Below are 14,998 nucleotides of genomic sequence, written 5' to 3'. Positions count from 1 at the left end.
CTCACCCGCCTCCAAGGCCCAGAGCCAGGCATGACCTCATTCTTTTCTCCAAGACTCCACCCTGCCTGCCTTTGCAGACAAGAGGGCCAACCTGGCAAGCAACTTGGAGAGATGGGACTGCAGGCTTAGAGCCAAGACAGGGACCAGGAGAGAAAGTCAGGAAGCTACACACGTGTTGGAGCCTGTGGCCTTTATTCATGCCCCCACCAAGTATAGCCAGAGACAAGGCCCCTGCCCAAAGCAGAAACACCAGGGGCCCGGGACTCTGGGCTACACCTTCCAAGACCCCTGCCCCACATACTCTCCTGTGAGCCAGAAGTGTATAAAGTGCTGGTGTGTGATGATCCTCTGGGGAAGGCCAAGGGATCAAGAGCCCCACCCCTGGACCAAGGCAACTTGAGGAGGGACTGTGCTCTGGAAGGGCAGGACATAGCCCTAAGGTCCCAGAGTGCTGAGAGGGAGGGCCTACGGCCACCAGGCCACCACCACCAGGGCTGAGGATACGATGCAGTCCTGGGCAGGAGGGAATTGGGAAAGGGGGCCTTCAGCAGGGATCCCTAATTAGAGGGAGTTCGGAGGTTGCGGGGGGGGGGGGGTTCTGCACCCCTGCGAAGGGAGGCGGGGTAGTAGGGGAGGCCTTGGGGGGTCTCAGAGAATGGGACAGCCCCTCCGGCGTTTATTCTTGCGGACCTGGAGGCCAGCTCGAGTGGCCATCTCAAACACCTCCCGCACCCCCTCCTTGGTCTTAGCTGAGCACTCAAGGTAGCCAAAGGCACTGATCCGGTTCGCCATGTCCCGGCCTTCCTCAGATCGAACTGGCTCCTGGAAAGGTGGAAGGTGACAGGTCAAAAGGAAGCTGCTGGCTAGGTGCACCTCACTCCCATCTGTAACCAACCCCTAACTGTAACTAGAACAAGTATCTCTTCCAGCCCTGACCCCACAGAACACCCAAGCCCCAGCCACCGTGGGCAGCTTCTGAGCTCAAGACCCAAGGCTCACGTTTACTTCCAAAGTTTTCTTGGCCCTACACCCCACAGGACACCCTTTCTCTTGCCTAAAGGAGTATCTGCCATCTATCTGACGTCCCTGCCTCCGTTCTCACTTTCTTCCAGTCCATCCTCAAGGGTGCCAGAATCAGTTTTCTAACATGCTGACCTGACCATACGTGTCCCCAGTTTAAAACCTTGTCTAAATTGTCCTTGCAGGATAGTCCATATTCCTCATCCTGGCAGCTGTCCCTAATAAAGTCATCCTCTGATTAGAGATCATCCACTTACCAAGCTCCCAAATAAGCCAGCTCCCTCACCCTCACTTGGGGCCTTTCTTCCAGCCTCTTAGAATACCCTCCCTCCCACATCCTCGCCAGCCCACGCCTCCCCGGCTATATTGTGGTGGCACGACCTGCACACCTCAAGCAAAACATCTATCATAAGCTGGCTCCCTGAGGGTTCAGGTTTTCTTAATTACCTAAATAGTCCCAACACCACACACAGAATGGACAAAAGACAAATTAAAATGCCAGGTGACCTTGGACAAGTCACTTCATCCTGTGCCAGTTTCATCAAATACTGGATCAGACACTAAGGGCCCTTCCTGTTCTCCCTCTCCAGGTGTGGACACAAGGGGGTAGGGTGGACCCCAACGTCACCCCTAACACAGGGAGTCACCAGGGGAGAGACTCCCTTCTATACCAGCCTGCAAGCCCGTGGAGGGCACCTTCCTCCCCAAGGGCTCCCAGCCTGGCAGTCACACCCACCTGCTTCATCTTGGCCAGCTCCCTCCGGGTATGTTCATCTTGCCTCAGGTCCTTCTTATTCCCCACTAGGATAATGGGCACGTTGGGGCAGAAGTGCTTCACCTCAGGGGTCCACTTCTCAGGAATGTTTTCTGCAGGCATGTCCCAATGGGTGTCATGTCAGTGCCTCCACTTAGGCTATGGAGCTCCCCCCCAGGCCCCCTCTGTCTCCCCATGGCAGGCAGAGTCTTCGAGGCTCTTCAGCATGACCATCCCTTTCACAGATCAAAACCCCTCCCCTAAGTTCTTCCGAGGGCCAGTTACCACAGTGAAGGAGGCTAATGGGACTCCCAGCACCCCTCCCACAGCCTCTGAAGTGGCTGAGATGAGCTAAGGCAAGAGCTCCCTCTGGTAGATTGAGTCCCAGAAATTCTCAGTCCCCTCCCTTCAGCCAACACCCTCACCCAGACTGTCGGGGCTGTCAATGGAGAAGCACATGAGGATGACGTCAGTGTCCGGGTAGGAGAGAGGCCGCAGGCGATCGTAGTCTTCCTGTCCTGCCGTGTCCCACAGAGCTAGCTCCACCTGACACACAGGGCCAGAGCTTAGTTGGCCCAGGGACCTCCCTCACAACCCCCCCCCCAACCTGCCACCCAGAAGTCCTCTCTGAAATCATGGTCCTTTAAGGTTCACTGCACATCTAGCTACTGAGTACGTGCTGTGTGCCAGGGACCATGCTTGTTGTTACACCACAAAAATTAGGTGAGTCTTTAAAATCCTGAGACAACAGGGCTTGATCTTTGTGCCGTCTGAGTTGCCATTGTGAGCACCACTGTTGTATTTAATGCTCACAAAAACCCTTCGAAGGAGACCTTCCCGTTATTCCCAATTTACAGCTGAGGGAGCTTAAGCCCAGAGGCGAAGGGACTGGGCCCAGATTATAGAGCTAGTGTGTGAAGAACCAGGTGGTTATCCAGATTTCCTAAGACTGCAGTTTCTCTTCCTAACTCCTGCTGATTCCAGCAGGGGCAGTGGAGCAAGGTCAGCAGTGATGAGGACCTAGGTCATCTGTAAGTGATAGGGGCAGGGTTTCAAGGTGAGACAGGAAGAGGCTCTTGCTTTACCTGCTTGCCATCCACCTCTATGTCTGCGATGTAGTTCTCAAAGACAGTAGGGACGTAGACCTCTGGGAACTGATCCTTGCTGAAGACAATGAGGAGGCAGGTCTTCCCACAGGCCCCATCGCCCACAATCACCAGCTTCTTTCGGATTGCAGCCATAGCTGGGGCTGGCGGGGAAGAGGCAGTGGGGATGTTGGGGAAAGCCAGTGAGTCCAAAAACACTCTGGGGCCCCCCAAACCCCCCTGGAAACTGAGGCATCCAGAGAGAAGGAGTGGGGCTTGCTCAGGCATGTTCTTGCCAAGGACCAATTATTCAGGCAACTGAGCTTGAAATTCCTGACCTCAGGGTCAGGGACAGGTCTCCCCAGTAGGTGAGAATACAAATGTGGGAGGTGGGAGGACCACCCACTTGGGAGCCAGAAAGCATGAGTTCTAATCTAATCCACTAAAACTGTGGGCCCCTGGACACCTAGCGAGGTGCTTAGGGACGTGTCCAGAGAGCCAGCTTTTATCATATCAGGGTTTCAAGTCAGACTTATTTGTTACCAGGATTTCGATACTTTTAAAGTTTAATCATCGAGAAGGTCTAATCTGGAACACACTGTCCCTCACTCAGCACAAGTCATGCCTGCCCAGTGAGAAACAAAGAGTCCCTCTCCAAGACCACAGGCTGGCGGGTGGGCAAGGGAAAGCATATCGCACCCCTAGGTGCCAGGCACTATGATGGGCACCTTGACAAACTAGGAAAGTGAGGCTCATTGAGGGTAAGACACATATTCAGGGTCATAGCAGGGATGGCACTCAAAGCAGGGCTGTGCGACTCCAGAATCTGCTGCCTTTTCTACATACCACCCCAGAGGTGCAAAGGAGAGCAGAGGGAGGGAGTCCCAGACAGAGGGCAGCGGCAATAGCCAGCCGGCTTCCCTGGCCCACCCCATCCCCATCCCCAGAGCCTCAACTCACACAAAGGAGGCTCAGTCTGGGCAGTGCCCACAGCCCACATTCGGGCAGCCTGCCTTCCTCCCCCCTTCCTCCTGGGCCTGGCAGCAACACTGGGTCACTCAGCCCCAGGCAGGGGACAATGACCACACTGTAGGGAGCCACACATCTACCACAGCAGAGTGACTGAGAATAATCCACTAGGGAATCACCTCCATCCACTTCCTGGAACAGCCCCTTCCCTCTCTGTCCAGCTCACCCAGAGGCCCTGCCCACCCCTCCCTGTGACTCAGGGCAAAGAGTCAGCTTCCCGGGGTTTCCATGTGTCCCTCGCTCCCAACACACACCGAAGAGCATCTGCACAGTTCATCACACCTTCCCCGATTTGATTCCCTGCCCCTGAGCTGAGCCTCACTTCCTCCTTCCCCGGGGAGAGGAGCTGACCTCCAGCCGGCTGGAGTTCCCAGGCCCACAGTCTAGGAGGAAGAGAGGGCGGGCTCTGGAGCTGAGATGAAGTGGAGGCTGTTGGGAGGAGGGGGGACTAGAGCCGCTGCTGGGAGGAGCCCCCAAAAAAAGACAAATGAGGGCCAGTCCCAGCACCAACCAGGGAGGGAGTAGTTAAGAAAGAAGAGGATGGTAACCCGATCTCTGCCCAAAACCTGGCTTTTTCTCTCAGTCCCACATCCTGTCAAACTAGGCTGAACTCCTTTACTCCCCACATACCACCACCGCCTCACACCCCTGCCTTGGTCTGCCTTTTAGGAAGCGAATACTCCAGCCCAAGGCTAGTTCTTTTCAACAGTGAGATCCTGGGGGTGTCTCCCTGCCCCCCATCCCCGACACACACACACACACACACACACACACACACAAACAAAACTGGGATGAGGGGAAGTGGATATGAGTCAGAGAGAATTTATAGGCGTTGAGAGTGCACAGCCACATTCTCCCTCCCACAAAAGGGGCTCTCCCAGATACCCCAAAAGAGGGGCAAGAAGGTATTCACCCTTATGGAAACCATCCTTCAAAAAGGGGAGTCCCTAGAAATTCTACCCAGGTGACCAACCCCCTCACCCATTCCCACTAGTTCTATTGGTCCAACTGTGGGAAGACAGGCTGGGGTAGCCCCAAGTTGGGATGGGCAGTGTTGATGTAGGGATAGAGGGTATTCACCACTGGGGTGAATACCAGTTGCTCAGGCATGAGTATGCCACTGCCCTCCCCCAGCAGGGCAGTTTAGGTGGCACCAGATGGTGGGGGGCAGAGGAGCAAGGACATGCATTAAATGATCTGGAGCCCCCGGCTCAATTAGAAGACCTTCCCTTCAGGCTCTGATTGGGCCAGAAGAACAGTTGACTGAGGCCAGGCCAAGCCAGAAAGCCCAAGGCCAAGATGACAAGGACAACACCTCCCTGTGAGAGGCAGCCCCTGAGGAACTGCCCCGCTGACCCTAAGAATGGCAACCAAACCCCACACGAGGCCTGGAGTGGAGCATGGAACTCCTGGGGCCTTCCCTGGGACAAAACAGCTGCCCTCTCCTCAATCATTCTCTAGATTTCCAGATGACCCAGGGGCCGCTGTACCTTGCCGACCACCCCTGAGGTCTAGGGAAGAAATCAAATCCTCCATCTTTAAAACCAGAAGTGAGAGCTGGATTCAGCCTCGAGTGCCCCAGCCCAAAACCCCCAGGATAATCTTTAGCCAGGCTGAGGTGTGCGGGAAGGGGTTGGGAGGGGATTCTTACACACACACACACACACACACACAAAGGAGCTGGATCCTTCCCAGTCTCCCCTACCTCCCACTCTAGGCCGGCTCCAGAAACCATCTAGGGCGGCGTCCAGACCCCCGGAGCAGTGGCAGCCCAGGAGGTCACATCGGGCTCCTATTCCCGCCACTCCACCGGCCTGGCAGGGGGAATTCCCTCCTCCACCCGAACTCCGGCCCGGACCCACGCCCCAGCCCCGGTCCACAGCGAGCCGCCCGGCCTGGGAGCTACAGCGTCTGGGCCGGGGCTGCCTCGCGGGGACCTAAGTTGCCCCCTGTCTCCTCGCACGGCCGGGCAGGTTCCAGGAAGCCGGGAGGGGAAGGGCTGGGACTCCGGCTCGGACACTGAGAGGCGAGAGGCCCTGCGGGGCAATTCCCGGGGGCCCGTCGCTGCAGCCCAGGAGGACAGGGAGCGGCCGAGCCGGCCCGAACCCCGCGCAGCCCAGACGCCGCGTCCGAGGGGAGGGGAGGGCAGGCGGCCCGCGCTCCGGCCAAGAGGACAAGGGGGAAAGTGCTCCGCCGGGGACGAGCTCCCATGACGCCCCGCCGCCCCCAGCCCCAACCCGGGATACCTTCCGCTCCGCCGCTCCCAGCTGCGCGGCCGGTGCCGGAGGCAGAGACTGACCCAAGGGGCACCGCCCCGCCCTCCTCCAGCGCCGCGGCGGGGAGGGGCGACTCGCGGGGAGGGGCGGGCCCGGCAGGGGGAGGGGCGGGCCGCGCTGCCCTCGGCTCTGCCCGCCCCCGGCCCCCGCCCACGGTCCCTGCGGGTCGCAGAGCCGCTGGCCCGGGGTCTGGGGCTCCGGCCCCTGGAGTCCGGGGAGATGCCTGGACTGTGGAGGAGTGGGCGGCGGGGCGAGGCCCGGCGAGCGGGACCCCCGAGGACTCTGCCTCTGCCCCACCTTCCAGCTCCTAGAGGCGGACCGGCGACGAGAAAGTTGAGAGGCGCTCGGGGTGGGGTCAGTAAAGGGCCGCTGCTGCCCTCCCGTGGCCAACCCACCACCCGCGCCTACACCACCTGGGGCTTCGCGGGAGGCGGGACTGGGAAAGGACGCCCAAGAGGGGGCCGGGAAAGATGCCCACTTTCTGCTCCTATAATCATTGCGGAGTAAGTACAGCCCAACATCATGTCCCAGCCCTGGAGACCTTTCAGAACCTTTGAGATTCATGGCACCTGGTTCCACCTCACAATTTCCTTCCTCCTTCCTGGAATTTCCAACTCCTACCCATCCCTCAAAGGGCACTCCTGGAAATCCTTTTGGATCCGCAGCTGGGAATTCAGTTCCCATCCCCACTGTATTATTTCTGTGCTGCTAGGGACACCCAGCTGGGTCTGACTTGTGCACTGGGTATTACGCACATGTGTATCTCCTTCCCTGAAAGGTGCCTGAGGAGGTGGATGGAAGATGAGGAAGTCTACCAACATTTTTTTAGCTTGTGCTCAGTAGAGTACATAGCTTTCAATACTCATCGTAAGTCTTTGGGTTAAGTATACCCATCCCTTTTTACCTGTAAGGAAACTGAGGCTCAGGAAAGTTAAGTGGCTTGCCCAAATTTTGCTGTTTGTATGTGGCAAAGCAAGAACTCAGATAGTCAGGCCTGTCTGACTCCAAAACTGGTCTCTCTCCCTGTTGCCCACTGCCCACTATAATCCTCCAACTTGTCCCTTTCCACTGTCTGGCACTGTGTGTGGCACATAATAGGTTTTCAACAAATACTTGCTGAATGAAACATATGTTAGAAGTCATATAGACTTTAAAGGTCTAAAGAGCAATTCATATATTTGCTAAATGAAGAAACGGGTCCAGAGCAGTTTGGTCCGCAGGCCTCTTAAATGGCTCAATAAAACTGAGCAATGTGCTCAGTTCAAATAGATTTCTGCCTTCAAAGAATTTATGGATCACTAACAGTTATTGAGCCCTTATTACCTAGACCTGGCTCAACATACATGAACTACTTTAGTCCTTACAACCTCATGAAATAGTACTGTTATCTCCATTTTTCTGAAAAGCAAATTGAGGCTCAGAGAGATTGAAGACCTAGTGTTGGGTTTGGCATCAGGACCCAAAGAGCAGGACCCTCAAGCCCCCGCTCTTAATTGCTGCTCCATCCCAACTCCTCATTTGGACAGTTACAGTCCAGGAGGTGAACACTGTAGTCGGGGTGTGTGTGAGCTGTGGAAGGACAAGTGAAGTGTTGAGGATGAGGTGTAGATTTTAAATGAACTGGAGCTACGCCAGGCCAACAGAACAACGGAAGCCCCGAGAGGGTGGTGATAGTGGGGAAAGACAGGGCTGGAGAAGGAAGCAGTGGCCAGATCAGGAAGGTCCTTATATGCTACGCTCAAGAGCTGAGTGTCAATTTTGGCGTAGATGCAGTAAGGAGCCACCGAAGTATTCTCTCAAAGGAATAACCAACTCAGATTCACACTGTGGACAGGTCTGATGAGGAAGAAATGGAAGCCAGAGGTAACCACCTCCAAGATTTCTGATTTGAGTAGCTGAGCTGGCACCCCCTGAGATGATGAGCTGGGAGAAGGAACATGTTTTGGGGGAAATGATTAATTCAGTTGGAGGATTTTGAGTTGCCATGCCTGTGGGATGTCTAGATGTTCAGGAAACAACTGGGACATGTAGGTCTAAAGCTCAGGAAAGGTCTGGGCTGGAAGTTGTGACTCGGAAGATGCCAGCATATGGACGAAGTGGATGAGAGTGCTTGCAGCGGGAAGAGCAGAGGGCAGAAGAAGGAGCTGGGGAACACTACATTTTGTAGGACAGTTCTGGACTTCCTCCCACCACCCCAGATAGTGTTTCCTTACCTTTGAGTTTCCAGGCAAAGTAAATAAAAAGACACACCTTTATCCATCCGGTTTATTTGCCATGAGCTATAATTTTGGCTCTAACTGGCACCTCTTCAGTTAAATTGCCACTAAAGAAGGTCTGAGAGACAACTTCAGAATTTGGGTTGGGAGAGGGATAAGCACGGAGAGGCTGGGATGGTGGTGGGAGGTTCGGGGCTGAGCCACTCAGGAGTAACTGCCTGGCCCTCCCAGGGGGATGACGAAGACCGAGATATCATCCCCGGAACCCAGCTTGTTGTTGGGGAGACGCCAGCCACGGTCCCGAGGGGTGCCCCGGGCCCCCAGGACCAGAGCTTGGGCCAGAGCTGTGTACCTGCCAGGAGCACATGTGCACATTCATGTACCAACATGTATATGGGAAGACAGAGACACAGGCCCTCACGTGGGTCCCCAAGCATTGCTTCCCTTTGTCCCTTCCTTCCCCATCGTCATCCCCTTGCCGCCATACAACCCCTACCTGCTGGGGTCATTGGGCTCATAGGCTGACAGCACCCTGTCCACAGTGGCGGCTACCTCACAATCACTGGTGACATCCCACAGCCCATCTGTTCCCAGGACTAGCACATCGTCTGGGCAGTGCTCGTATTGCGTCAGGTCATACACTCGCACCTGGTGGGGAAAGAGGGTACAGAGGGAGCTCAGGGATGGAGAGACCTTGGGTGAAAAACCAGCCAACTGGAGATGCCCAGAGGAGGGAAGGTGTGATTAGGGAGCCCCCCACGCGGCTCACCTCAGGGAAGCAGGAGAGGAAGGGCTTGATGGGCAGGGTGGAACTGCAGACCCTGAGGTTGTGGTCTCCCAAGCCCCTGGTCACCCCAATGGTGGCCATCACTCGAGCCTAAAGGAGAAGAGGAGTGGGTGCTGCTACAGCCCTCACCCAGACTCTCTGGGACCGTGGACCCCTGCCACCCCTACCCTCGGGCAGAACCTCCGCCTCCCTAGACAAGTTGTGGTGGGTCCTCCTGCCCTCTCCCACCTCTACCATGGAGTTTACCTTTTTGCCCTCCCCACAGACCAGAGGAAACCTGAGATCCTCCAGCTCGATCTTTTTGTAGGCCCTGGGGAGGGGGGAGTAGAGGAGGCATCACCCAGGCATCAAAGCCCCTCTCCCCTAGGAGCTGCACCCCTCACACCAACCCCCTAGAAGGGCCACATCCCCTCAACTCCCAGCCTAGCCCAGCCTCCAGCTTCTACCTTGCTGCTGGCAAGGTTGTTGCCATGGAAACGGGCCCCAGCCCCAAGGGAAGTGTTACCAGCCAGTCATGTTCTGGTCCCGGTACAGCATCCTCTGCCCCAGCTCCTTAGGCTGAATTCTGCGGGGGAACTCAAGGTGGGTAAATTCACCACCCAGCAGCTCTGGTTTCAGGAAGCCCTGGGGTTGGGAGTGGCCAAACAGAGCAGAGGGCCGGAGGGCATTAGGTTTACAGCACACCCTGGTGTACAGATGATGTTAACTGTAGCAGACCCTTAAAAGGAGTTTACTGTGTGCCATGCACTGTTACACTATGAAAATATATTAACTCATGTAATCCTTTAAGGCAACCTTTAAGGCAGGAACTATTGACGCATGGAGAAGTTAAGGGAATTGTCAGAGATTACACAATTAGCAAAGTACTCAAACCAGGATTCAGTCCTAGGCAGCCCAGCTCCAGTCACTGCTTTAAACCACTAAGCCATACTGCCCCTTAAGGACCTTTGCTGTTTCCTTCCCCCACCTCTGATTCCACTTCCTTCCTCAGTTGGTACCACAGTGTGAGCACTGGAGCAGCCCCCGCTCCTTCCTGCTGCATCCTCTACACCAGCTCAGCCCTGCACTCCATCGTCTGTGGAGTGGCCTTCCTAGTGAGCTCCAGGAAAGGAGCTACCTGTCTGTGTGGTAGGGGTGGGGGAGTCCTTGGGACATAGGGTACAGAGGGGCACAAGAGTCAACAGAGAAAGAGAGGAGGGAGTTTTCGTTCCTACTTACAAGCAGCTGAAGACGCTGGCGCTCAGTCTCCGGGGTGAACTCCCGGGACATTGGAATGATTTCACCATTCCGGACAATGATGGCTCTGCCCAGAGAAAGAAAAGGTTTGGGCATGGCTCTCCTCAACCCCCCCATAAAGAATTCCAAAAAGACAAGGCCCTCCCATAGGACCCCTCACCCAGACCCCCAGTTTTCTTCTGTCATAGCTATTTCAGGCCCTTCCTTATGTCTCTGATCCCTCCTCACCCCCTCCAGTCTGTGATTTTTCACACCCACCACTATCTACCATCCCAGAGAGTGTGACCATCCCTGTAGCCAGTTTCAAAGCCCCCACCCCATACCTGCTGTCACCTGCATTGGCCACGTACACCTTGCCTAGCAAGTAGACCACAACCAGTGCACAGCAGCCCCCCTCCACTTGGTGGCCACGCCGCTCCCGGGCCATCTGCTCATCCTGCCATATAAGGAAGGGTCAAAGCGGGTGGATGAAGAAGAGGTTCCAGAGACACAGCCACCCCCGCCCCTATCTGCAGAAGTAAACTGGCCCAGGCAAGCCAAGCTGGCGGAGAGTAAGGAAGACACAGGTATAACACCCACTTCTCCCTCCCTCTGAACCAAGCTCTGCTCAGGCTCTCAAAGCTGTTGTGGGTTCTCAGGATCATCTCCTTAGGCCACCTGACTCCCATACAGAGCTGACCAGCATGTCTGCCTAGCAGACAGACAGCCCCTTGGTCTGGGCCACACACTTACCATGAGCTGGAAGGCATTCTCAATGGCACCCACTACCAGGCTCTCATGAGTCACTTCCTTCTGCGAAGACCAGCAGGACTGAGGACCAACCAAATGAGAGGGATCAGAGGAACCTGGAGCCCCCGGAGTGGACGGGAGGCAGAGGGGAGGTGGCGAGGGGTCCTGGAGTATCTCTACCAGGTCCTTTAGCTGCTCCTGAATGTGGCGATGCAGAAGCCTAGAGGCCATTTCGGCAGCTCCACCCCCTGCATGCCCATCAAACAGGCCCCAGTAGTAGAAGCAGAGTCCCTGGAGGAGAAAAGTTGGTGGTGAGTGTGTGTATATGTGTGTGCGTTATGCAGAGAGAGGAGCAAGACTCTGGGCAGCCATGCAAACATCAGAGAGGTCAGAGCTTGGTGTTAAAGGCAAATTAGATTTATTCACTCATTCACCAAGGGCCTACTATGTGTCTGAAAGCAAAGGATCAAAAAAAGTCAAACTGAGAAGATAAAAGATGCAAAAATAAGCCTTGGTAATTACCAAGTAAATACACGGCAAATCATCAATAAATACATAAGCATCTGTATTTTAAGTGAAAACTAGATATTTACACTGACATGGTGGACTCTAACTGACCAATGCCAGATAAAGGTTCTTTGCCAGAAGGTAGAAAGCTAGTGAATTAGAAGGAAGGTCTCTCACATGGCTCAGATTTACAACTGGATGCCTAGAATCCCTGGGCAGAGGTGTCAGCCATGTCTCTAGAGGCTAGAAAATGAGGTGGGGGCTTACCTGGCCTCGGCTGGGCTCCCTGGGTGCCCCTGAAACACTCTTCCGACCTTCCACATACACCACTTCACAGCAAGCCTGGTCCTCATTGTGCCGGCTCTTACCAGCGTTGATGACCCTGCCAGGCCAGAGTGACCACATCAGGTTGGACACCAGACCAGGGCCTGGAATAACTCCCACCTTAGACACACATACCCTCTCTGGCCTGCAGGCCAAGCTGAGAAAGGTCACAGCCACCTGGGAACCAGGCCAGAGGGAGGAGGAAAAGGGAAGCAGGAGGCAGGGCAAGGCACAAGGAGTACTGTCTGGGTGCTGGGCCCATCACATCACAGAAAGTCCACAGCAGCACCTTCCTGCCTGTTTCCCAGTCCCTGGCTAAGGGACATCCCTAATGGTGCTGCTGGGAGAGGCCTGGACCGAGAAAAGGAGACTTTTATTCCTGGCTTGCCAAGACCCTACATCCCACCCTGACTCCCAATAAACCCTTCCAGTGCCTTGTCCACAGCACCCCACCCTCATAAGCACACCCACCTTTATTCTAAAATCACCCAGTGAAAAGTTTCTGCTGCTTTGGAAATGAGTAGGTGCTCCAGCCCAGATCAGGAAAGAGGAATTGAAACAAGGTAGGAGTGGGAGCCCCCCTGGACTGCGCAGGAACCACCTAACCGCCAACTCTTCCCAAATAGGAAGTTAAAGGAGCTGGTAGTGGGGCCGCCGGGTCACCAGCCATCGCCCTCCGCCACCTGAGCGCCCCCTTCTCCCTCAGTGCTCTGCTTTCCCAGCAGACGCATTAAAAATACACGCGGCCTCCGAGCAAGCCGGCTGTTCCCACCACTGCGACCGCTGTCGCCCCAGGGTCCACTTCCTTGCCTGGCCAGGGCAAGTCCACCGGCCCAGGGGTGTTCGAAGGAGACCCTCCCGGTTCCCCGGGCGGCCCCTCCCCCGCCCCGGGGAAGCCTGCGGCCGCCTGGTGTCGCCGGCTATTTCTGGGTGTGGAGGGGGAGGGGAACGGTAAGAGGGACAGGGAACTGGGGCGCTGGGGTCGGGAAGCCCAAGGAGCTTTTCCAGCTGCTATCTCCTCTATTAAAAGGGACCCCCGCTCCTCGAAACCTCTCCTCCCTTAGCCACTGAGCTACCGGGCCGGAACTGAGAACTGGCCAACTCATCGTTAGCGGGCCCTCCACCCTCGGGGCTCTGGGAGAGCACAAGGTCCTGAAGCGGCGTGGGTGAGGGTAGTCAACGAGTTGGAAGGTCCTGAGGAAGGCTGGACCCGACTTGAGAAAAAGCTGGGCGTGAGCGCGGCCAGAATCCCAGGAGACAGCAAAGGTCCTGGGAAAAAGGAGCTCCTGGAACAGAGCGCAGCGAGGGGGTCGCATCCCAAAGTCCGCGATGCGGAGGTGGGGAGGGGTTTGCGGTGGGAATCCCATCTTGGTTAGGGTGCCCCCGGGGACGCTCACTCGGCGTAGCCCGTGCTCCAAGGTAGGCGACGGCCGGTGTCCGGGGGGCTTTGCACAGCCCGGCCAGCGTGGTCGTCGGCGCGTCGCAGCCCCCCAGGGCTCAGCTGCAGAAATGTCGGTCGAGAGAAGCTCGCTCGAGCCTCTACCGTCTTCGCAGGCGCCGCGCTACCTCTCTCAGCCCTCGCCGGAGGGCTCCTGGGAGCTTCTGGAGGGGCGGCGGGCAGCGCCGAGGTCGCTTTGGGCAGGTCCGGGGACTTGGGGCTCGGAGGCGGGGCACCCCCAGAGCTCACCAGGTGCGCCACCGCCGAGCGCACCCGGTTTAGCATGCTGCCTCCCTGCCCCGCCCTCGGCCGTGGCCCCTCCCCAGGGCAGGCCTCGCCCCCAAGGGCTCCTGGGGGCGGTGCTCGCTCCTGCCGGCTCTGCCTCGCGATTGGCTGCCGGCCCGCAGGGCCGGTCGCCTGCAAAACTTCCTCCGGCTCTGGGCCACCCCGGGAACCGCCCCACCAGCTCTCTGCCTCTTCCCCGCCCGGTTCTGGCGTCGTACGCCTCAAATTTCCTTGGGAAGGAGGGTCTGCTGTTGTGGGAAGGGGATGGAGAGAAGGAAACCTTATTTCAACCTAGCTTTAGGTTAGACATCCATTAGGACGGGAGGGTGGTGTCTCCTCGCCCTCGGTTCGTGGTGGCGAGACTGCACTGAGGGTGATGGAGCTGATGATCTCAAAGCGAAACCACTCGCTTCGGCGACCGCTGGGTGTGAAGCTCCTGGTGTGATAACACCTCTGGCTGGGTCTGCTGGAGTGCGAATAAGGGTGAGCGAGCTGGTGCTGGGAGTGATGTTGAGGGTGATAACGAGGCAGGATGGAGTCGATCATCCTGAATTAGGGAGCTGGGGTTAAGTCCTGGATTCCTGAGGGGGCAGTTCCCTGGGAAGACCACCACTAGATCCGGGAGAGCGGTTGCCACTCCGACTCCACTTTCTTCTTCAAGACCCAATTTCCCCCCATATTTAGACCTGCCCTGACCACGGCAGAACTAGTTAGTAAGGATAACAACAGCAATAGCTACCGTTTATTGAAGAATCACTACATAATAGGCCTACAAAGCACTCCCCACACTTTACGTCATTTATACAGCTTACCAATCCTACAAGATGGGTTTTACTGCGTTCTTTTTACGGATGAGGCAGGACTCCTGTCATTTTTCATGACTTGTCCCAGCCAGTGTGAAATTCATTCCCATGTCAGTTTCCCAGCCATCCAAACCTGATTCTGTCTTAAGAATCAAGCTAGTTTGTCTGGATCAGGGAGGAAAGGTTAAGAGATAGGTGAAAGGTAAGGAGAAAAGTGGGGGTTCCTCCTCTCCCACCCTCCTCTTAAGGCAGAAGCCGACAGCAGTCCAGGTATACTGAACAAGTCCTGTGGCTGCCGCCAGGGGGAGACAGAGGCCGGCTAAGCGCCTGCCCGGAGGAGAAGGTGATACTGACCTGATGCCAGAAGAGCTATGTTCCTTAAGTCTGAGAACTAACTGATCATTAGGCATCCGGAGACACCTCCTGCCCTACGTTTGGTTCAAATGGGGACACGGCCCTTATGGCCCTAATGCAAGTCGGGGGTAACCCTCAGACTACTAGTACCCAGT

The 14,998-nt window shown here is 56.3% G+C and overlaps 2 protein-coding genes across 4 annotated transcripts; both read right to left on the bottom strand.

Moving 5' to 3' along the window:
* Nucleotides 1-175: 175 nt before the first annotated feature.
* On the bottom strand, nucleotides 176-6,282 carry RHOC (ras homolog family member C). Its single transcript, XM_072967980.1, has 5 exons — nucleotides 6,135-6,282; nucleotides 2,860-3,023; nucleotides 2,200-2,320; nucleotides 1,757-1,887; nucleotides 176-822 (listed from the first exon to the last, which is right to left on the bottom strand). The coding sequence occupies exons 2-5, from the start codon at nucleotides 3,013-3,015 to the stop codon at nucleotides 649-651; spliced, it is 582 nt and encodes a 193-aa protein (XP_072824081.1). The 5' UTR covers nucleotides 3,016-3,023; nucleotides 6,135-6,282; the 3' UTR covers nucleotides 176-648.
* Nucleotides 6,283-8,415: 2,133 nt separating this feature from the next.
* Nucleotides 8,416-13,717, bottom strand: PPM1J (protein phosphatase, Mg2+/Mn2+ dependent 1J). Of its 3 annotated transcripts, none has more exons than XM_006217805.3 (10): nucleotides 13,361-13,717; nucleotides 11,907-12,021; nucleotides 11,136-11,423; nucleotides 10,727-10,839; nucleotides 10,386-10,470; nucleotides 9,673-9,791; nucleotides 9,414-9,477; nucleotides 9,150-9,257; nucleotides 8,877-9,028; nucleotides 8,416-8,732 (listed from the first exon to the last, which is right to left on the bottom strand). In XM_006217805.3, exons 1-10 carry the CDS (start codon nucleotides 13,684-13,686, stop codon nucleotides 8,585-8,587), a joined length of 1,518 nt encoding a protein of 505 aa, XP_006217867.1. In that variant the 5' UTR covers nucleotides 13,687-13,717; the 3' UTR covers nucleotides 8,416-8,584. The 3 variants fall into 3 exon arrangements, with proteins under 3 accessions (XP_006217867.1, XP_031536144.1, XP_072824080.1); XM_031680284.2 differs by having other exon boundaries at nucleotides 8,933-9,028; nucleotides 13,361-13,696; XM_072967979.1 differs by lacking the exon at nucleotides 9,150-9,257 and having other exon boundaries at nucleotides 13,361-13,696.
* Between the last annotated feature and the right edge of the window lie 1,281 nt (nucleotides 13,718-14,998).

This window comes from Vicugna pacos, chromosome 9 (genome assembly GCF_048564905.1).
Source record: "Vicugna pacos chromosome 9, VicPac4, whole genome shotgun sequence".
NCBI lineage: Eukaryota > Metazoa > Chordata > Mammalia > Artiodactyla > Camelidae > Vicugna > Vicugna pacos.
Note: the sequence above shows the minus strand (reverse complement) of the source record. Positions and strands in the feature narration are given on the sequence as shown.

Coding starts and splice junctions, on each gene's coding strand:
- RHOC (XM_072967980.1), bottom strand. CDS start 3,015: ATGGCTGCAATCCGAAAGAAGCTGGTGATTGTGGGCGATGGGGCCTGT. Junction 2,321..2,859: donor TAGAGGTGGATGGCAAGCAG/GTAAAGCAAGAG, acceptor CCTGTGTGTCAG/GTGGAGCTAGCTCTGTGGGA. Junction 823..1,756: donor AGCTGGCCAAGATGAAGCAG/GTGGGTGTGACT, acceptor CCACCTTTCCAG/GAGCCAGTTCGATCTGAGGA.
- PPM1J (XM_006217805.3), bottom strand. CDS start 13,686: ATGCTAAACCGGGTGCGCTCGGCGGTGGCGCACCTGGTGAGCTCTGGG. Junction 10,471..10,726: donor GCCAATGCAGGTGACAGCAG/GTATGGGGTGGG, acceptor TTCTCTGGGCAG/AGCCATCATTGTCCGGAATG. Junction 9,029..9,149: donor TCCTCTCCTGCTTCCCTGAG/GTGAGCCGCGTG, acceptor TTTCCCCACCAG/GTGCGAGTGTATGACCTGAC.